Genomic DNA, 23,328 nt, shown 5'->3' on the forward strand with positions numbered 1-23,328 from the left:
CCCGAGATATGTGTGTGTGTGTGTGTGAGTGTTTATTTCTGTAACCAGGTGTGGAGTTGTCACTGAAGGGGAAAATTAGTCATAAAATGACAGCAGTGTACCTAGTGAGCCGACATACACCTCGCAAAGTTTCCCCCTACACATACACTGATGCACACACACACACACACACACACCCACACGTACACTCTTTAAGCTATTTTCACTGCGAGCAGCCTCTGAGACGACATCATCTATAATTATATAGACACAAAAATACCCTGAGTGCTCCTCCTGTCTGACTTCATCTTCAGCTCACTCAGCTCTCGAGTCACATTTGACCTTCGACCTCAGAGTCAGGGACCTCGACGAGAGTGTGTTGAGTCCTAGAGGTGAGTTTAGGGCCGTTTGAGGACAGATATCAGCAAATATTCAGCTGAACAGTCTTGTATTTTGGTTTTCTGTTGCCTCACTTCTCCCACTGCAGCTTAATTTTGAAGGAAAATACCAATAAATAAACACCAGATAAGAAAAGTACGATTGAGACATCTTGACTTTACTTTCCTCTGAACTCTCCGACTTTGTGCGGAGAAAAGTTAATAACAGTCGCTGGAGTCAACCAGAGGCCTCCTGTTTCACCCGCCCTGCCGCTAATAGTGGGATTAAGGTGGAGATTAAACTTCTTAGACCTCTTTGGATGAAATTTGAATTAATTTCTGAATCAATTTTGCTTCACTTCAGCAGCAACGGTGCAGAGTTTTGTTTCTCATCAGAGCGGTTGTGTGTGAACGTGATTAAAAAGTGATTCCACAGTTTTTTTCTCCTCTTTTACTCTGTACATTTGAAAACTTAGAGGGAAGATAATTTGTTGTCAAATCATTAAAACAAGCTTTATCTAAGCTGCAATGAGGATCCCAGCTGAGAGAGACCTTTAATTGCTAAATAAGAGGGCCAGTAACAGATATCACATCATCGTTTTTACAGCCACCAAACTCCATTAAAAAAACAGCAGTTTTACCAAACAGTACAGTTGGGATATCATGCTTTTCTGATGATTGTTTTATAGATTTTCTTGGGTTTCATTTCATTAAAGTAACCCTAAACCACTCAAAATATACACAGGAATCCAAAAAAAAAAACCTACTTGGCCACTTTCGGGTAGACAAGTAAACCCTTTTTTTCCACAGTAAAAATATCACATTTTGTCAATAGGGTTTGGTTTAAGAGCAATAATTGGACTGTTTCTGGCTATAAAGACATAAAAATAAAAGTAATTCCTGCTTTTAAATAACAGTCATCCAACTCTATTTCCAACAGAGTTCATCTACTGTGGGAAGAGTTAGAAGTTGTGTGCATTTTGTTGCGTTGAATTAAGACGACCCTGAAGAACAAAAATAAAAAAAAGGGTGAGCTGACACTTTTCATTTCCTGGGTTGTGAGAATATTTGTTTGTTGTTTTTTTTTAACCAGGTTGAGGTAGGAGGGGAGGTAGGCTACCAATTTACGTCATTAGGTTTGTAAATTAATGTTTTTCCCACTGGGGTTGTGTTAGCTGACAAATGGTAGATCAGCAAAACAGGCTTTTTTTTATATAATCTACTAAATGTAAAAAAAAAAAAAAAGGTATACCCCTACCGGAGTTCAAACAACCCTTACAATCAAACAAATCCAAACATCTAATCCCACAAAACAGACCTACTTAACATGTGGAGGTAGATAAGCAACTCCCATTGCTGAAAGGATGTAAACATTCTCAGTTTTTCCAAAAGATAGATGCTGTAAAGAACAGTTAATGACTATTTCTGATTAATTCATGATTTATTATGTTTATGATAAAGCCAGCAAATACCGTTGAAATAGAGTAGCTTAAAGTAGCCTCAAAAAACAGTGCGCAGGAGTTGGTGGTCTACTGTTCATGGACTGTTTGGTTGTGTGTGTTTGTGTTATTGTCTTTGATTGGATGAAATGATGGCCAGAAATACATTCAGATACTAGAATCACATGTGATAACTCATGTCTACCCCTGCAAAGGTAGAATAAAAAAAAAAAAAAAAAAACATTGTTCTTTGAAGTTTACAAACTTTTCATTAGTTATTTGAAGATGGTGATGTCGTAACATGTTCTGGTAAAGATCTGCAAAACAAATCGCACCATAGAAAAGACACCAAACTCAAGTTGGCAGTTTTACTGAAGACTAAAAAGAGTGTTCATGACAGGCAAATTAGTTTGTAATGTCCATTTTTTGTGTTGGAAGAGAAACAACCTTTAAGACAACAAACACAAATAATCTAATATTATCCACATATCTACCTAACCTAAGCAGAGTCTCTTTTTTATTATTCAAATATTCCTATTATTATTATTATATATATTTTTTTTTTTTCAAAAAGTTGTTAATTGGTACAATCGTGTATTTTGTTGTTGCCAACTTGTTTATTTGTTTGATTTTTTTTTTTTTTTTTGTACTGAATCAATATTGGCCCTGAAGACTTAAAATGCTCTCAACAACAGCCCTGAACATATGCAGGGAAGACAGCTAATTCCCTTTTTCATGAATGTAAAAAATGTCTTAAAAAGGTTTGGTTGCTTAAAGAAAAAGTGGCATTATGATCATTTCTGGTGAAATAAAGATCTATTTGTTGGAAAAAAAATATAATAAATTCTGTTGTTTTGTTTTGTTTTTGACATGATACATGAATGAATACCAGATAAACAATTTTACATGTATGGACACAAAATAAAAAAAACATCGACAACAACAAAAAGGAAAAATGTTATAGCCCAGATATAGAGAGTAAAGAGCTCCATGACTGATATCAGCACTTGTTTATTGTAATAAAAACCTCTGAATACAAAGTACATTCACAGGTACAGCAGCAGGTCACTGAGCTGCTCTGTTTGATTCCTACAGCAAACCAGTGATGACTACAAATATTCAAACTCGTACACCATTTTACAACTTTATATCCCATAAACGTACTGTTATAGTTCAGAATAAACACACTGTGGTACTTACATACAAAGAGTCCAGGCTTAGGTCAAAGGTTACTCTTCTGTTACTAAGCTGTTGTACTAACCAACCAGCTGAGTCCTACACGCTTTGTTTATTTATTTACTGGAAAATACAAGAAGGCAGAGATCTGACTGAGAGGCCAATAGAGGTTTAAACCGCCCATTTAAACCAGTTTAACCAGTTTAACCAGCTCCTGATAATCTGTCTCTGAGTGTTTGTCTGGCAGGGGAGCACAGGAGGGGGAAGATGGAGGAGGAAGATGGAGGAGGAAGATGGATGATAGATTTGGTTTGATTACACATTAGCAGCACACAGCTAGCTGGCTATCCAGTGAGCGAGCTAGCATAGAGATATGTTCTTTATTTCTTCCATCTAAATGGATGAAAACATCACGCTGCAATGGATAGAAATGACATCTGATGTTGTTTTATTCATTTATGAGCTTAGCACAAAAAACTACAGGCAAGAGGAAAACTGCTAGTTTAAATTTTATCCATGCTCACAATGTTAACATTGGCTCCAGAAATGCTGTGTTTAGGTGATACTGAACATATCAGAAAAACTATTTCCCTCTGAAAGTTCTGGCGTCACATTTTTCATTAACATGGCAACACATTTATATTTTTCATCCCTCTAATTGCTGCTAACTCTCACTAATGCTCATTCTCAGTAGTCATTTCCCCTTTGTTTTATTTATTTCATCTTATACCATGACAACAAAAGCATTGAAATTTTGGGTCCAATTAATTTCTGTTGATGTTTTGAGGCTTTTTCCTCATTCACATTTCATCTATTAATTTTGCTCAAATATAAAATCAAATTTAGTGTTGCCGCCATTTTAAGCTACCAGGAGTGAACTAGACCTGTTAGAAAAGTTATTAACCCTTATGTAGTGTTTAACTGTTACTAACAGATCTGTAAGCTAAAGCTTTATTTTGGTAATTTTGGTAAGTCGTAAGAATTACTTCTTAACATTGGTTCATTATTTTAGTTTGAAGCTAGCAAAATGTATCGTAAAGTTAAGTTAGAGCATAGATATAAGTTCTTGCAAATTCATTAAGTTTAAACTTAATCTCTTACAGCTTTGTAACCGCAAACGAGATCCGCACCAAACCAGTTAACGCTTTACACAATTATTGAATGCTTTATTTTTATCTGTAAGACACAAAATTTACATTACCAACAGATATTAATACAATTTACTCATTTCTATCATTTGTTGTGGGGACATTGGTTGTTCCTACTGTACTGCCCCCTACTGGTCAAGTCTAAGGTATCAAGATGGGAGCCCATAGCTATTAATTGTGTGCACTCAATTTAATTTTTTTATGCTAGTTTGGCATGTCTTTTAACAATTTAATGGTTTTACTTTTATTATAGAAACACACTTTCCTGTTGTGGTTATGTGCATTTGATATTGTTCAGATTTTGCTTTTACACCTGAAAATCAAATCTGGGAACTGAAATATTTGATAAAAACAATTTTTTGAATATCTGCAAATTAAAATGGTTCTTTAAAACCACTAATTAAAAAAAAAAATATATATATATATCAAATTTTTAGGACATTTAACAGTCGACTTTTCAGCTCCCTCTAGTGGACAAAAACAGTAGTGAAAATCTTGTATTACAAGAAACAAATCTTTGGTTTTTATGTCATTTTTTGATGCTTTCTTTCAGTTTTGTACTAATTAAATTAATTATTTTTGTGTCAGATATTGTTTGATAAAGCAGTTTTCCTTTGCCTTTAGCTTTTACGCTAAGCTAATACAAATTAGATGTAGCTTTGTGCCGGATGTTTAGAGATGGTGTTTTCTAAACTTCTGCTCCTTTAACTTTGAGAGGAATGGTTGGATGGGAACAGTGGGGAGCAAATTTTGTCAACAGCAGTTCCTACCAGAGTTTCTATTGGCCGATGAGAGGAGGTGGGTCAGCTGATTACCTGCCGTTCACCCTGTCCTCCGAACCCTGACTGTCAGTCAACAACTACAGGCACCAGGGCGATCAAAACATGACAAAAAAAAAGTCAGAAAAGAGATTGATTCGCCCGTAAAATGTGACCCTGGGGAAACAGAGTTTGAGAACCAGAGCTCTCAGAGTGAAAAAGCTGAAAAAAGAGCAACAAGAGCAAAAAGAAGGAAAGGTGGAGAGCCGGTAATCCACTGCGGTCGGACGAGTCCACGAGTTAAATCCACACAGAGAACAGCGCAGCGTTGACAAAAAAGTACAAATCCACCTCCTGAAAAAAACGGCCTGTGGGGACGAGGAGGAAAAAACGACACCCCAGAGGAACCAGACACGTTTTTTTTCCTTTGTTTCTCCAGGAAGAACAACAAACTTCATCTGCTTTATCGTGATTTGATTCTCCTCGATGAAAAGTTGTATCAGGAATGTGCAACATGAAGCAAAAATTAAAAAAAAAAAAAAAAACAGTTCACGACCACAGGCAAGGAGGAAGGGAAGAGAAAAAGTCCTCAGAGCTGCATCAGAGAGGAAAAAGTAGCTTAATCTGTTTTCTTTTTGTAAATTGGAGAAGAAAAAAACTTTAGATGCTCTTTGTGTCTTTAGTTTTGTCTTAAGGCAGTCTTTTTTGTCCGGCCCCTCTCTCCGGCTCGGTGCTCGACGACGCTCCACCTACAAGAGGATAGATACGAACGTCTTACACCTCAGGTAACGCAACGCAGAAAACACATTCCATGCAAAATGTCTCATCAATGAGAAAAAAAGGAAAGTCAATTTAAAAAATAGGATTAAAGCTGTTTAAAGAGGAAAAATAAGATTAAAAAAGTAAGCTGAGTAAAAAAATGTAGGGGCCGTTTGAAGAAGCCACAAATGAACAAAAATACTGCATCAAATTTAAAAAAGGGCTTAAAGAAAATTTTCTCACAACATTTGAAGAAATCACCAAAGTGGTAAAAAGTAAAAATTAAGTGTCTCTGAAGTGAATGAAAAATATGAAATGGTCAAAGTTGATGCAACATTTAAAAAAAATCTGAAATGAGCACAAAAAACTCTGAAAGCACATTTAAAAGAACTCAATGTGTCATAAAAAAGACGCTCATAGTGGATGTATGAGCTAATTTTACTTCTTTTCTAATCATAAAACTGATTCACATCAGGATCAAAATACACATGGTTCTAACACTGCAACAGTAGTCATATTATAGACGTTATACGTCTGCTATACCCGTAAAATTTACAAAATCCAAAATTAGGGTTTTTGTTTTATTTTCATTTTAGAATATCATCACTTTTTTCTCTTTTAAATGATTTTAGCAGTTTTTCACTTTCATTGATTCCACAGCTGCAGAGACTGTGAAAAAGGAAGTAGAACCAGCAACCACTGCAATGACAACTAAAGACCCTGTTTGCCTTTTGATTCTTCCTTTAATTCTGATTTTCAAAATTAATGATTGTGAAAACCCCATTTTAACCATTTGAACAAAAAAGTTTAAAAAAAAGAATAAAATAATAATAATAATAATAATAATAATAATAATAATAATAATAATAATAATAATAATAATAATAATAATAATAATAATAACAATAGCTTCGAGAAAAAAATAAGTTATGGGGAAAAAATAAAAAATAAATTAAGATAACAAAGTAATAAATAAATAAATAAATAAATAAATAAATAAATAAATAAATAAATAAATAAATAAATAAATAAATAAAAAAACTTGACTTTATTTATAATCATGGGATAAAAAGTGATCATTGTGAGATGAGAAATTAAAAAAAAAAAAAAAAAAACGTGATAAAATATTCAAAAAATATAAGAAAGAAAGTCAACATTTGGCATTGTATCTCATTATTATGATATAGTTACTCATAGTTGTGGGATGAAAGGAAAAAGAAACTTACATTAAATCCAAGTTATGAGATATTAAGTCAAATATTATTATATTTAAAAGTTTGAATTGAAAATAAATATATATTAGCAAATAAAAGATAAACAAATGGGTAGAATAAAATAAAATAAAAAAAAATCTAAAATGCAACCATGGGTTGAAATTGGACTTTTGATCCTAAAAGTTTGAGATAAAAAGTCATAACATGAGATGTTAACTGAGAACTCTGAGATGAAGTCAAAATGTTGACACCTGAAGGAAATGGGTTTCCACTGAAATATGATGAACCTGTTCCTCTTTGCTCGTACTGATTTCAACCTTACTCTAAGAATAACAAACTGCTGGTTTGAGCATTTTTTGAAATCTGTCTGAAAGGGTTAAACTTTCTTTGTTTGAAAAGTTTTGTTGACTGGATTAAGAGCTCTTAAACGATGTTCACACAGGAAAATGTCACTGATTTTTGTCCCCATCTGCTCTGAGATTTGTGTAGGTCGGAGAAACTGAGCTCGTTTAGGATTTACAGCTCAAAGACTTTCAGTAGTCGACTAAAACTCTTAGCTCAACTTTGTTTGGATGGCAAAGAGGTTTACGAGGCATTATGAATCAGCTCGTACAGAGAGCCTGGAGGCACACACACACTTCACATGCACACACACTCATCCCGTGGCTTTGATTGGCTGTTTGGCTGCAGCGTGTCATGACCTTGCATTAGTTCGTGTACGCAGGTGTGAGGCTGCATTCTATCTGCAGAAAGAGGATTTGAATGCACACACACTCACGCAGAGTCAGATGTGCTGCTTTCATTTTCCTTCCATCCTTCCTTTACTCTCTGTTACCTTCCCTCGTGCATCCCTCCTTTCCTTCCCCTCCCCTCCAATCCTGACTTCCTCACCTCTCCCCTCCTCCTCCTCCCCCTCCACCCTCCCATCGCGGCAGCATCTGTTCATAATGAAGCACACAGTTGGACGTCGTCCTCGTTTAGCGCCTCCTCCACGCTACCTGCTCCAGAGGTTACCTCCCGCCGGGCGCGTTTGTTAGACATCATCAGCACCTCCCCGCGACCTCTCCTCTCCCTCCCTCCTTCCTCCCCTCCCTCCCTCCATGCCACCTCCTCCTCCTCCAGATGTCAATGATCTGGGAAGTGGGTCACAACACCGCAGAATCAAAGCCAGGTTAGAGAAGGCTGCGAGGCAGATACCGTATGTAATTTTAGCGTGTGTTAATATTTAAGAAGGGGAGATATGGCGTTTAATACATCTACAGCCGGCAGACCTGACAGGGGATGAAGGTGCAGAGGGTGAGGATGTTGGCCTGAACTTGTCATCTCTGTAAATAGCGGCGCTTATTTCCAGTAAAGCCAAAGGTACGCATGCAGCTTTATCTGGAGCTGCTTTGAAGTTCAAAAACTGCAACCATGAAGCATTTTAACACTTAAATATAGACATGAAGCCATGCAATTTGAAAAGCTACAGGTTTTGCATCACTTTAGCAACAACATACGGTAACATCACTGATTTTGTTGCGTGCATTTCTGTAGAAAAGACCTGATTTATGCAAAGATATTTACACTATGCACGATGCTTTATTAATGACCTTCCACTACCAGAGAGTACAGCTTGTTGCTGATTCATAAAACTTCATTCAGAATCATCGTGCAGATCCAGAGCGGTCGTGAAATTATTCAATAAAGGTTTAAGGTCAAACATAATGCACCAGACATGCACAATATTTTTCATTTGCGCGACAGCAATGCCATGAAAGTAGAGTCTGATTTGACCTCAAAAGCCAGACTGAGCATTGAATCCAGTCAGAAGGACTTCAAATGAGAAAATTTAAAGCAGCTACATAGAAATCAAGGATCATGAAATGTTTTACAAAGATGGCAGGAAAAGGCGGTTAAGCTTTCAGCTTCGTAGCGTGTAAAACGACAGATCAGCTTGTGGCAGTATCATGTTCAGGACTAACGCTGCTCAGAAAGGTGACCGGTGAATCACTGGTTTAATAAACCAGGGATGTGTCACAGTGGGGAAAATGGAATAGCAGCGATTGTTCTCCATCATTAACACAGTTTCAGCGCCTCAAGGCGAGGCCATGAACCCCCCGACTCTGCAGCAGAGCGGCTCGGGGGTTATCACATCGAACTGGGCAGAATGGAAACACGACGCGTACCTCTGAGGGTTAAAATATTCCATGTACCAAACTGTGATGAGCTGAGGGAAACAAAAGGAGCGGATTCTGAGGAGGTGATGGTTTGATGGTACGGTTTGGATTCTTTGTCCTCTCTGGGTGTCACTAAAACGTCAGAATCACTTCCACATGTGAAATAAATTGCAATCCTGGATAAATTGCCACAGTTAGGGGAGCTTTTAACATCGATCCTGAGCTCTGTAATCAGGAGCAAAGTTTTCTTGTTGAAAATGATCGCTGTGTGAACTGGACATCTGGTTTTGTTGCTTCTGGGGTAAAAACCTCACATCTCAAAATTCAGCTTTTCAAGAAATTGAAAAAAAAAAGTTTTTAAATCTTACAACACAAACAAGGTTTTCTTTTTTTTTTTTTTTTTTTTTTAAGATCTTTTTATTGGCTGACATTTTTAATGCCCCCTGACAGGAGCCAAGGGTGGCCAGAATGATGTCAGAGCTCTTTCTTTATTTTCTTGTTCAGAAAAGGAAAAAAAAAAAAAGGACTAGGTCATGAAAATTGCAACTCCGTAAGTTTAAGATTATAGGATTACAGCAAGGATTCTGCCTTCTTTCAAGGAGGTCCAAATTCAAAGGAAGAGAGCATTAAACTCAGAATCCTGAGATCAAAGCGGAGCTCTAGAATTTTCAGGACTCTAAAATCCATGCTGGAATTGTAACATTTTGAGATCCAAAGATTGAAGGCAGAATAAAAAAAAACTCATCAGCCTCGTTGACATGGGTCCAAAAATCCTATTTACAATCAGAGTGAAAGATCAGACTTAAAATGTCTCACGTAAACACCTTAGCCAATCTGATTTATCCGCTCCATGCTCCATGTAAACGGCTGAGCGGAGCTGATTGGGTTGATAGGGAGGACTGTTCGGTCTGCGCATGCGCTCCCTAGTACATAAGAGGCACGTAAGTGAAGTACGCAGAGCGACACGCAGCAAAACGAAAACAAACATGGCGAACAAACAGTAAAACTGGACCCAATAAAACACGACGTGGATCCATCTTTCCAAGATGAACAGGAAGCAGGAAGTGCACCTCTTCTTCTCTTACACATTTACAGGTAGTGGCAAAAAACAAACAAACAATACAATCGGATTCAGCCATGTACATACTTAGATAGCTTTCCTTAAAACTCATGTGCACAGATAAAATCAGATTCCCTTAATTCGATCGATTCAATCAGATTAAGGAAAACTTCTCATGTAAACAGGGCTATTGTTCTGAGATCTCAATCTGATTTTTTTTCCCTTTTTCTTTGAAATGTGACATCAAATCACTAAAGTTAGACTCAACTTAGAATCCCAAGATCAAAGACAGAATTCTTAGAACTCAAATTGTAAGATTCGTAATATCAAAGAAACAATTTAACTTTTTTTTTTTTTTAATTCTAGTATTAGAGTAAAAGTTCTATTGACTTATTATTCCAGAAGAAAACAATGAGCTGATCTAACTCAGAATCATGAGTTCAAAGATAGAACATTCTAACTCTAGATTTCTATGAAAACAAGATCCTGACATTTAAACTAGATTCTATAACCTCAAGATTCCAAGATCAAAGACACAATTCTGTCAACTTGAAATTGTATAATTATGTATGTCAGAGATTTCATATCTAGAAAACTCCAAAACTTAAGTCACAGTCAGAACCTTTTCCTTTTTTCTTGAGAATCTGACTTCAAAGCAAGAACACGTTCAAATCAGAGTTCTGAGGTACAATTCTATGATCTCATAATTTTGAGATCTAAGCTAGAGTTCTAGAGTTTTAGGGGTCTAAAATCAATGACAGAATCGTAATGTTCTAGGACTCTAAGATAAAAGCTAGAATGTTAAGTATTCAGTATTTCAAGATCAAAGACTGATCTATAAACTGAAGATTGACGCATCTTGTCAAACTCCTTTGAACTTTGAATTTCAAGACCTTCGACAGAATAATATGAACTCAAGATTTAAAGCTCAAAGCTAGAAAACAAACAGCAAAAAAAAATCTTCAGAAATTTGACATCAGAGCCAGATTTTTATGAACTTTATATCCTGAGATCAAGCTAGATTTCTGTCACCTGGGAGTCAGATTTCTAACAACACAACATTCTTTCAAAGCCGTTATTTCATAAACTCATAATTTCAAGATCAAAGACAAAATATGGACTCGAGATTCCAGGATTATAGTTTGATTTCTGAGGGAAGAAAAGGCCAACACTCTGCCTTTCCTCTTCAGAATTCAAAGCCAGATTTCTATAAACTCCAGACACTTTCCTGAAACACTCCACGATGGTTCACACCACTCTGTACATCTCACTACAAACAGGAAGTGCTGTTCTCTCCCCTCCTCTGACTTGGAGTGGCTCAGCTTTGGAGTGGCCCTTCAATCACAGACTCACACAGAGAGTGGTCCACAGATAACTGTACAGAGGATGTAAATGTGTCTGCGTGAACCACAGGAGTCCGCACAGCTCACCGAGTTTTCGCTGAACTCTTTAATTTTTCATGTGTTAACCCTCCGACGCTCGTTCCTGTGTTTCTACCACTTGAAAGGAAAGCAGTGCCTGGGTTTAAAAAGTCAAGAAAGCTGCCCTGGCTGTTTACGGAGGATAAACTGAATCAAAGTGGGAAAACAAACACGGCGGCTGCGCTCATAGAGGAAGGTTATAAAGCATTAAGTCGATCAGGCTGTTCAAAGAGCAGGTTAAAAAACACCAAACACTCCTCAGCATTTAAACAGCGGCCTGCCTCTGAGGACAAAGCTTCAAACACCTCATCCCACCTTCCACTGACGGCGGCCCAACCTTTAACTCCAACACCAGCTCCCATTTTCACTTCAACTTTGGTTGAGAAGGACAAAAGGCCGGCCTTAGGAGAACCGAGGCGTGCGTGACAAATCTGAATCTCACAGCTGAAAGTTCAAAGCTGAAATCTTTTCGTTGTAAATATTATAAATACTCCAGCCTTCCCACAGATGAAAAATGGCTTTCTGAAAAACCACCTCCACATTTCTATTTCTCATTTCACCCTGAAAAAGATATAAAACAATATCTAAATACTCTCCCACACAGCTCTAATAAACACTGAAAGTGATAAATATGTGTTCCTCCTTCAAGGACAACTTACAATTATACTCTGCAGCTCCGGCTGCTTTGTATGCAGGCGCCGCACGCTGCTGTTGGGCTTCCTCTTTGTTTTCTTTTGCAGATTATAATTCAAAAGTTTCTGCATCTCAGCGAGGAGGTCAGAGGTCAGCGAGGAGCCAGAGAGGCGGTGAGGAGCTGGAGACAGGGACAAGGAGTGCTAATGGATGACAGGAATGGGACTACATACGAATAACTGCTTCCTGTTTCAGGTTTTCTGCTCGTTAAGTCATCGCTGGATATAACCTGACAACTTCCAGAAGCTTCGATTCCTGGGACAGCTTCTACACCGCAAAACGTTTGGATAAAGCAAGTGGTTTGTCTTATTTCGAAAGAAAGTGTCTTGAAAGACTTCATTTAAGGTACTTCTAGATTTCGAAGAGCAAAGACAGAATAAGAGTCAAAATTCTGAGGTCAAAGACTGAATTCTTCAATTTTAAGATTAAGGCCAGAGATTAAGAGTTTTTAAATAATAAGATCAAAGACAAATTTCTAGAGTTTTTTGACTGTAATTGAGGCCAAATTCTAGAATTTTAGAATTTTTAGATTTAATACGGAATTCTCCAGTTTACAGGCTCTAAGTTCATAGACAGAATTCTAGATTTAAAAGAATCTGAGAGTGAGGTCAGAGAGCTAGAGTTTTCAGATTTCCAACTGTTAACAGAATTCTAGATTTTCAAGATTCCATAATTAAGACCAGAGATCTTGAGTTTTCAGATTCAAATTTCAAGACATAATTGTAATTTTTAAGAATAAGGATTAAGACCAGAGACCTATGGTTTTTAGATTTCAAGATCATAGACAGAATTCTATAATTTCAAAGTCCTGGGATTAAGGCCAGAGATCTTGAGTTTCCAAGTCCCAAGATCACAGATATAATTCTAGAATTTTACATTTATGTGGTTAAGATTGAAGTCTAGAATTTTCAGATTTCAAGATCGTCTACATGATTCTAAGATTTTTAGACTGTGATTAAAGCTGTATTCTAGAATATCACAATTCTAAGATTTAGGGCAGAATTTAGTTTCAGATTTCAAGATACATTTTCAAGATTCTATGATAAGGACCAGAGATGTTGAGTTTTCAGACCTTGATTTCAAGACAAGATTCTGGATGTTAAAGATTGAGGTTTTAGACCAGATATGTATGTTCTTTAGATTTCAAGATCATAGACAGAATTCTAGAATTTTCAGATTCTGGGATAAAGGCCAGAAGTCTTGAGTTTTCAGGTTCCAAGATCATAGATGTAATTCTAGATTTTTAAGATTATGTGATTAAGACTGAAATCTAGAATTTTGAGATTCCAAAGTCATCGACAGAATTCTAAATTTTTTTGACTGTGATTAAAGCCACATTCTAGAATTTTACAATTCCAAGATTTAGGGCAGAATAACAGAGTTTACAGATTTCCATTTCCATTTTGAAGATTCTATGATTAAGACAAGAGATCTTGAGTTTTCAGGTCCCAATATCACAGATTTTTCTAGACTTTTAAGATTATGTGGTGAAGACTGAACTCTCAAATTTTCTGATTCCAAGACCATAGACAGAACTCCAGAATTTCCGGACTGTGATATAAGATATTCTAGAATTTCACAATTCCAAGATTTGAGACAGAATTTTAGAGTTTTTTCTGATTTCACTTTACATTCTTAAGATTCTATGAATTAGACCGGAGATCTTGAGTTTTCAGATTTGAAGTTCAAGACATGGATGTTTAAGATTGGGGATTAAGATCAGAGATCTGTGTTTTTACAGATTCCAAGATTATAGACAGAGTTCTAGAATATCAAGATTCCAAGATTTCAGATAGAATTCTAGAATGCTAAGATTCTGAGATCAGAGTCAGATTTCAAGACACTCGAGATTCCAGGAGATAATCAAAATAGTTTTATTATAAAGACTTGTAGAAGTATTGAAGTTTGTGTTTAAGCTCCTGCAAGTTTTTTTCCCGACTGTAGCGCCCCCTATGGATAAAGTAAAAGCTCTGATTCTGCACTGAGTTGGTCCTGACTTCGTATAAGGCATTTAATTTCACAAAAAAATTAAAATTAACAAAACCTCTCATCCTGCTTTTTTAAATGAATTCACCAAATACACCAAAATATTTCCGTCCTTTTCAATCAGCACACGTCTTTGAGTGAAGCCCAAGCCCAAACTTTATCTGACTCAAAAAAATGTTCCAAAAATGGACCAACATTTGCTTCTATGTGAGCAAAAAAAAAAAAAATCTACAAATCATAGGAATCCTGCAGTTTCCTCTGCGGCAACAACAAAGAGTACGTCTTATATACTAGGCACTAATGTAGAGCAGAGTGCGAAAGTGCAGATCAGGTGAAGTGATGGATGATAATCTCGACTCAGAGCGCTGCACACTCGCGCAGGGTGTCATCACGTGCTGCAGATCTTCAAGGCCGAGCCGTGGAGATGTTGTGAGCTGTCATGCATCACAAATTCTGTTTGTTGTCGTCATCTTCAGTTGGAAACGTGATCCTGATATTAAAGCTGTTTAACGACAGGAGCCTCACTGCAGCCTGCCGGAGCTATAACCGCAAAGCGTCTCAAAGTGAAACGCTCAGAATTTCCAGCGTCAGTCTTGGAGTGTGCCCGAGGCTTTCTCAGGACTTCAGATGGAGAGGAAGCTGACACAAAGACCCCTTTTAACACAACCTCCTCACAGGCTGAGGAGCTCTGCATCACCCTTCAGATTCTCCAGACGTGGAGTCTTCGGCAGCTGCACACAATAGAGGATGTAAAAAAGGCCTCTGTGGCATTTCTACCTGCGTGAAAGTGTTGTCTGGCTGCATAAAGGAGGAATTTCAGAGCTGAGTAAAGTGTCAGTGTGGCTCGACGCCCCTCTCTGTCTGTCAGGCCTGTGATAATGTAATGGTGGCTGTCCAGCAGCTCGCTCTATTCACAGCTTGGGGCTTCCTTTTCACACCGTCCACAATAGACTAAACACAGAGCAGCGTGTTGGGTGCGCTGACTGTCTGAGTGGATTGTCCTCTTTAAACAGCTCCTTTGTGCAGCACTGGATGTACTGTACTGTAAGAGGCTGGGCGGTATTTTGGTGTGTGAAAAAAATTATAAAAATACAGACTCTTCTCTGAAGGCAGACAATAAACTGGAAAAACTTTGGAGCATTTTTCAGAAATGTGGAAAATGTCTGAATTTGTGGAATTCTGTTAATGTATACCTTAAAATCTGAAATATACACTACACACGAACTTCAGCTGTCGATCTTTATTAAACGTGACACAAAGCTGTGTTTTTAACCTCATGCAACTACTGAAAACGAAACTTTTCCCCCAAAAAAGGAGGACTTAAACACAAGGCAGCCAAATAATATCCTCAAATCAACACAAAAATCAGATGCAAAAAGAAATTTCTACCAGGTGTATCGTGACCAAAGCCCATCTGGAATGACTGAGGAGATGGATTTTTTGACCTATACTGCAGCCAGCCACCAGGGGGAGCAGCTTTTGTGGCGACCTTACTTCGAGCCGAGCAAGGTGACGTCCATTTTTTGGTGAGCTTTTGTTTTTTTACAGTCTATGGTCAAAGTACATACATGTAACACAAAGTAGGCTAATTATTGAATATGGTTTAACTGTTCATACAAAAAGGGATCAAAAAAGTTCTGTTTGCATGGTTTTACATGAAACTGAACCCGTAATTTGGGGCAAGTTGTATTTTTTCAGTTGCTTTGGTATGCAGACGGATCGGTGCCAGAGAAGCATACTAAAGAACCTGCTTGTTTTGGGGATTGCATAGTTAATGCTGGTACCATGTTTACTGGTACCTAAATGCATCCTTGTGACTGTGAGGGAGTAGAAGAGTAGGGGGTTTCCCATGCTGGACATGAACACAGCATTGCAAGGTTATATACTGAAGATTACATATGTTAAATTGAAAAAATAATGATAATAATATTTTATTTGTAAACAATTGATATTTTTTTACCACATAAACACAAAAAGTAACAAAAATTGGCACTGTTGAGTACCTGTATCGATTGCCAGGTATGAGGCATCAGTTCTCTATCGTTTCAAATTTGAAAGGTACTCATCCCTAGTTGGTTGGCTTGGTTCATTGATTTTCAGTTTTTTTTAATTTTTTTTGCTTCTCTTGTTTTGATCATTTTTTGTTTGATTTGTTTTCTTGGTATTAATGCTGCCTTTACCGACCCCATCACTGCATAAACTGGAATTTAAGCATCTGTTTTTCTTATTCGTACTTAGAACAACTAATGGGACTCAACATGAGCCACGTTCACTAGACAAGTCTAGGCACATGCTCATTTCAAGATATTAAAAGACAAAAATGATGCCAGAAGTGCTTACAATAAATAAAATATAAAAACATAATAAAATAAAATAAAAATCACCTTAGGTTAAGAAACTACAAGGCATTTTTTTTTTTTTTTTTGCAAGCAGTTCAGGAGTCATTTTTTGGATTTTTTTATATCATGAAATGAGATATTTTCCTGGACTTGTGCCATGAATGTAGCCCAAGGAGTCTTGTTTAAAAAATAAATAAATAAATAAATAAAAAACACTTCAGGTTAGGAAACTAGAAGGTCTATTTTCCTTAACCCCCTTTGACCCAAAAAATATCAACATAAATAAATAATTAAATAAATAAATAAATAAATAAATAATGAATAAATAACGTTTTAAAAAGCCATGCAATCTGTAAAAAAAAAAAAAAAAAAAAAAAAACACTGTTTCTCAAGAATGCTTCTCTGGCACTTACTCTACTACTTAGTACTGCACTTAAAAACCATGACACTATTTGACCTAATTTCAAAAATGCTGAAGGTAAAGCTCCACCCTGTGTGTTGGTTTGGATAAATGTTGCACTGCATGGTGAAGAATTTTAGTTCCTTGGATGCATCTTTTGCAGACATTATGTAAGCTTTTTATTTGTAACATTTAGTCAAACTTGCGCCTTTATTAGTTTGACAAGCGTTCGTAAATGTTTAACCAACACAACCAGAAGTATCAGCCCAGAAGTCTGAGAGAATCATCCGAAAAGTTTTTGATTTGTTTGACACATTTAGAGGAAATCTCTCAGTTTTAGAGATTTATCTCCTCCACAGTAATTATTCCAGATGTATTTATTCTATTTGTGGTCTCGAATGCTTCGCTCTCCTGCAGGAATATGTGTTTTGACCTCATTTCGACTCCTCTCCTCAGCGTGTCTGTCAGAAACAGGCCGGTTATCTGAGATTCTTTAAATTTATCTCCCCTCTGACTGACTGACTCATCAGATATCAGCGTTAAGCCTCTCCTGATACCATCCGTACAGTCCGTCCGCCTCTCCCACTTCATCAGTTACCTCTGACTTATTGCCTGCATTAGATAACATTGTCAGTAGTCAGCTGTATTGCTGTTTTTATTGGGCTGTGGCGTGCTTGTTGTGCTGTTTTACGTAGCTCATCCTTTGAATTTATGTCGTTTTTTATGTGCCGCTGTTAAACAGATTTACCGCGGAGAGCGTCTCAGATGTGACAGCTGAGAAAAAAAAACTGCTCAGACTGACAGAGAGACTCCATTTTGGAGAATTAAATCAGTTAAATGGCTGTGGGAGAGCGGCGAGGGAAGCATGGATGTGTCCGCCGGGCTGAAGTGCTCTCAGGAAAATGCCTCAGCTTCTCTTGCCAAGGCTGAATCTCTTTTTTCTGCCTTTCTTTGCTTTATTGGTGAAGCTCTGACCCGTTGCTCTCTCTTTCTCATTTTTCAAAGTCGATTTTCTCTCTTAAGTGTTCTGCTCTCTCTCTGCTCTTTCTTCCCTGTGCCTCCTTTTTTATTTTTGGTCAAATCACTTTCAGCTCCTTTGTTCCCACTTTGACTTTTATCTCCTTTGCTGTATCGCAGACAAAACGAGACGAAACTGGACCAACGTTTAAAGGTTCGCTCCGGACCCTGCCGAGCAAAGACAGAGGGCTCATCTCTGCAGCTTATTAGAAGAGATCGAACATGCACCATGAAGTCACATTTATCTCATTCCCTTTATTCTGAGCCACACAGGGAGTGGGAGTTTGTTATAGCAGCTCCCCACTGCGAGCTCTCTGAATTAGACTGAGTCATGTGATTGGAAAAACTCCACAACCAGAGCGGGTCAAAGAGATGAGAGCGCAGCGCTTCATTCCAGAGAATAACTCTGAATCAATCAGGCAACAAACGGTTTCATAAACCTCTCAGCCTGATGAAAGTCCTGTAATCGTTGTGTTAGAAGCAGTGTTTGTCAGGGGGATGTTTAGACTTTTTCCTCTGGGTGCAGGGACTTCTGCAAAGCTGCACACAAACAAACATTCAGTCAACATTTCTTGTCTCTGGCTATGCTTTAACCACTTGTTTCTCAACTCAAGTTTAATGCATAAGTGAAATTTTACACCAACATTTATCCTGTTTTATTTTAAAAGTCACGTAAAACAATAACATTAGCTATGCAGTTTATAGAAAATATACCTTCTTCAGTATGCTTCTCTGGCACTTTCCCTACTGTACTTACAGCTTTCAAAAATAACAACAAAAACATAGGAGTCTATCTTTTTAGTAGTGTTTTCATGTTCTTTCTTGATTTACCTTTAAAAATAAACAAAAACTTTGATTTATGACTGACAATTTCAAAGATTTGCCGCTTTACTCTCCCAAATCACCGCTTCAGTAGCCAAGATATATTTTTCCTTGACTTTTGTACAAGTAAAATAATAATTTTCTTCTGCTGAAAAATATACAGGACAGCTGCAATTGTGCTACATCTGTAGAGCTGGTCAAGTCCTAAACAACACTGGCGAAAGAAGCATTCACAGAGCAGTTTCTTTGATATGCTTCTCTGGCATTAAATGTTTCCCTCAGTCAATGCAGAATTCATCTATTTACGTTCATACAGAGCAACTTTTTGTTGCTGTTGTTGCCGTTTTGTTTTGTTTTAGTATGCTTTACATCCATTCACGCTTATCTCAAAGTCTGGCTAAAATAAATCTTTTTGCATTTGGGCAGAGCAGTTTCTTAAGTGTGCTTCTCTGGCACTCATTGTTTTCTTTGAGTAAGGATAACATTCACCAATTTGTGTTTATACAGATACATTTTCTTTGTTGTGCTTCTCTTGCTGTTACACTTCTCCTCAAAAGAGGGTGAAATACATCAATTTTGCTGTTATTAACAGGAGTTTCTTCAGTGTGCTTCTCTGGCACTTAAGAGCTTACCAGAGTAAATACTGAATTCATCCATTTGTGTTCTTTTTTTTTTTTTTCTTTGTTTCAGTAAGCTTCACTGCCATACACCCTCATCTTAAAGTTTGGGTAAAACTGACTCATTTTTGTTTGTGCAGAACAGTTTTTGAAGTGTGCTTCTCTGGCACTTTACATTTCCTAAAGCAAATTGGAGTTCATCCATTTGTGTTCTTTTTCTTTTTTAAGTTTTATTTTTGTTATGCTTCTCTTGCTATTGCACTCCCCCTAAATATATGTGTAAAATATCCTTTTTTTCTTTCATAAACAGCAGTTTCTTGAGTGTGCTGATCTGGCACTTCTACCCCCGTAGTCACTATGGAATTCATCCATTTGTGTTCTTAGTTTTCTTTTTTCTTCATTTTACTATGCTGGTAATCACCCATATCTTACAGTCTGGGTAAAATTAATCAGTTTGTGAAGTATGCTTCTCTGGCACTCCACATTTAACCAGAACAAGGATGAAATTTATCCAATTGTGTCATACGGACTAATTTTCCTTGATGTGCTTCTCTTGCTGTTACACTTCTCCAAGATATTGGATGAAAAACATCATTTTCGCTTTCATTAACAGCTGTTTTATTAAGTGTGCTTCTCTGGCAACTAACCTTTTCCTAGAGTTGGGGTAAAATTTGTCCATTTGCACTTACATAGAGCAATTTCTTCAGTATGTTTCCACCGCACCTAAACTTTTTCCAAAGTCAACATTAAAGTCATCTATTTGCATTTATTCATTTTTATCGATTTGTTTAGTAAACTTCACTGCCATTCACCCTTATCTAAAGGTTTGGTTAAAATTCATCCATTTACGTTTGTGCAGAGCAGTTTCATGAGTATGTTTATACAGAAACATTTTTATTGTTGTGCTTATCTTGTTGTTATACTTCTCCTGAATAAAGAGTGAAATACATCCTTTTTGCATGTATTAGCATCTGTTTATTAGGTGTGCTTCTCTGGCACTTAACCTTTTCCTGGAGTAAAGGGTTTCCTGGGAAAATTTGTCCACTCATGCTGAGCAGTTTCATTCAGGGTTGAAGATTTGAGACATCTCTGAGTGTTCATGGCTGACGGGGACATTTGGAGCCTCCTGTTCACACATGCAGCCCAGCCTGAAGCTTCCAGAGCATGACTGCAGCTCGACCTTCCTCATTCATCTCCAGCCTCTGTGTCAAATTAGCTGGAACAGGAAACAGGAAGTTCATTGAGTATCTTCCTCTCATGTGTGTCCAGGACTACAATGCAAACACACACACTGTCAGACAGTCACTTCACAGCCTGTTGATGCTCGCTGAAGCCGAGCTGCAGAACAAAGTGCAGTCAGAAGACAATAACCCGAGCCATGCTGCACGCCGTGACCTTGCAGATCTACACGGACGGCAGGTTCTGGAGGGCGGGGCTGTAAATGACTCGGCGGCGTTTGTGCGGCTCGCACCTCGCTTTGTTTGCCTCGGCTGAATCCCTCACACACCACTGCCCCGCTCTGTGCTCCGATCGCCTCCAGCTTTTTGAGTTCAACTGCCTCACCCTCTGATTTGTGAGAGAAAGAGAAAATTAAAAAGAAAAAAAAAAAAACCTTTTCATGCCTTTCAAAATAAAAGAGGGCTGCTTTGGCAGAGGTCTCCATGCCAACCTCTGCCAGCCAAATCCTTTTAACGACTCGGCCTCCTCTTCAGCTCCTCTGTTATCTTAAGGGGAGATCCTGCTGTGTCTGTGTGTGTAGTGTGTGTGTTTAAGTGTGTATCTGCTGGTTAGGGCGGTGACTCATGCCTTGCATTGAACTTCTGCGAATCCTGAGAAACAGTGATTGAGCCTCAGCATAATGGCTCCAGTCGCATTGATTAACGATGAGTTCATGCGGCCGAAGCAGCATCACAAATATTTGGTTTTAATGTCAGATGACTAGTTAAAGCAGGGCGACGTCATCGATCCTGTTTTATGACGGGCATGCAGAGAAAGGCTGCTCAGGTAACAAAGTCTGTGCATGCATCGAAGAAAAAGAGATTCACATCAGGTTTTTGTGAACTCTTTACCGCTGACAGGCACGGATTGTTAAGAGACGACATTGAAGGGTGGCTTCCTGCAGAAACAGACCTTTTCTGTTAAAGAGGAGCATCTTTTCATTCCAGTTAAGTTTCTTTTTCATGCACTGAAAAAACAAGATAAACAGCAGGTGTAGCCCACAGAATAAGGAATAGCTGGTCCACCTCTGCCTGAATGGGTTGTGATCATTGCAAAAGTATCTGAGCTTGTTGGTGGATTATGTTGACATACTGTAAACAAAGTATTCACCCCAAACTTAACCTTTAATCCTGCTTTGTTTCAACAGTAAAACTGCAAAACAAGGCTGCATTTTTTTCTGTGTGCTTCTCTGGCTTCTCCCCTACTTCACATCTGGGTGTAAGAAATAACAACAGTGTTTTTTTCTAACCTTAAATTCAACTTTGAAATCTTGTTAATGGTGTCGTTACTATCCATAACAAAACATAAAAAAGCAAAAAGAAAAAAAAAACCTTCAAATAAACAATTTTTAAAATTTTAATTATTAAAACCTCAATAAATCCAGCTTTACTTTTACAAAACATAGCCAATGTTATCGGCTTCAAAACGTTTTCTACCAGTGTAGTTATATCTTAGCATAAACTTCCTTCTTATGTGAAGAGCTGTTTTAAACTTTAATTTTCCTACAGGAAAGAAAAAATGAAGTGTAAATGACATGTGTTAGAGCTATTGTATGGAAATTTCAGTTGCCGTTACCTCTGGCGCCTCTTGTGGCCAAAATGCCACTTTCATTGATTTTGCTAAATTTATTTATTTATTTGGTTATTTTTATTCAATTTAATTTATTTATTTATTTATTTGGTTATTTTTATTCAATTTAATTTAATTTAATTTAGTTTTATTTTATTTAAATTTATGTTATTTTTATTTTATTTTATTTTATTTTATGTTATTTTTATTTTTTTTATTTTTTTTCTTGCATAAAAAAATTCAGCCTGTTTTATTTTTAGCCATTGAGCCATTTAAACTATATAAAAGGCTGCTTTGTCAGTATGCTTCTCTGGCACCTCCCCTCCCCTACTACATACAGGCATTAAAAATCACAACAAAGGTTATACATCTAATTTAATGGAACACCATATAAAATCTGCCTTTTAAATTCAAATCTTAACTCAGAAATCAGAAATACTTTATTGATCCCTGAGAGAATCATTACATTTCAGTTACATCCCTTCCAAAACACATTTGAACACACAGCGACATGAGAATACAGGAATGGGAGAACCTTGGAGATGCTAGCATGCCCAGCGCCCCGTTATAATAGATATGAAATAAAAACATCAGAGAGAAGAGAGGGGGAAAAAAAAAAAAAAATCCAGATTATGCCCCAAAAGGTGGTGTAGTTTGAGATTAAGAAAAAAAGACACCACAGCATCTAAACACATTCAGAAAAAAAAGTTAATGAAAAAAAAGGACAGCCATGTTTGTTTCCTGCTTATTAAAAGTTCCTACAAGTCGGATTAACTCAAACTTTTCTGAACTCTGTTAAAATTTCCTGATTCTTACATTTTGGTTTAATTCATATCATTTATTTTTCATGTCTCCTGTGGACAAAACACAACATTTTACATCTCTGCTGAATTTTCTACATGTTTAAAACGTGTACAGACGACAGGTTTTGAAAAGCAGCCAGTGATTCTTTCGTTTCACGGTCAAATGTTCGACATATTGTCATTCTAAGCTATACAGACTGTAAAGAAGGTAGTTTCTTGAGTGTGCTTCTCTGGCACTTACCCTCCTTGTGCATTAAAAAGCGTTAGAAAACTAATAAGTAGACTTTCTTAACAATAATTCTTTGATTTTCTTCCTTTTATTACCAAGGACATCAGAGATATTTGGAGTGTGTTTTCAAACCACACAAAGCTCC

The 23,328-nt window shown here is 37.2% G+C and overlaps 1 protein-coding gene across 3 annotated transcripts in view; it reads right to left on the bottom strand.

Annotated features, from left to right (window-relative positions):
• Positions 1–23,328, bottom strand: part of LOC141793408 (protocadherin-1-like) — a 302,738-nt gene that overhangs the window by 66,842 nt on the left and 212,568 nt on the right. The window contains exon 5 of one of the 3 annotated variants that reach the window (XM_074674100.1): positions 2,855–5,626. The exons of 1 other annotated variant lie outside the window; for it this stretch is intronic. In XM_074674100.1, coding sequence (XP_074530201.1) covers positions 5,557–5,626 — 70 coding nt within the window. In that variant the 3' untranslated portion in view covers positions 2,855–5,556. Of the gene's footprint in view, positions 1–2,854; positions 5,627–23,328 lie in introns of those variants that run through there. One more of the 3 variants, XM_074674101.1, reaches the window with a different exon arrangement.

This window comes from Halichoeres trimaculatus, unplaced genomic scaffold (assembly GCF_033239565.1).
Source record: "Halichoeres trimaculatus isolate MK-OKI-2021-1 unplaced genomic scaffold, fHalTri1.1 fHalTri1_scaffold_7, whole genome shotgun sequence".
NCBI lineage: Eukaryota > Metazoa > Chordata > Actinopteri > Labriformes > Labridae > Halichoeres > Halichoeres trimaculatus.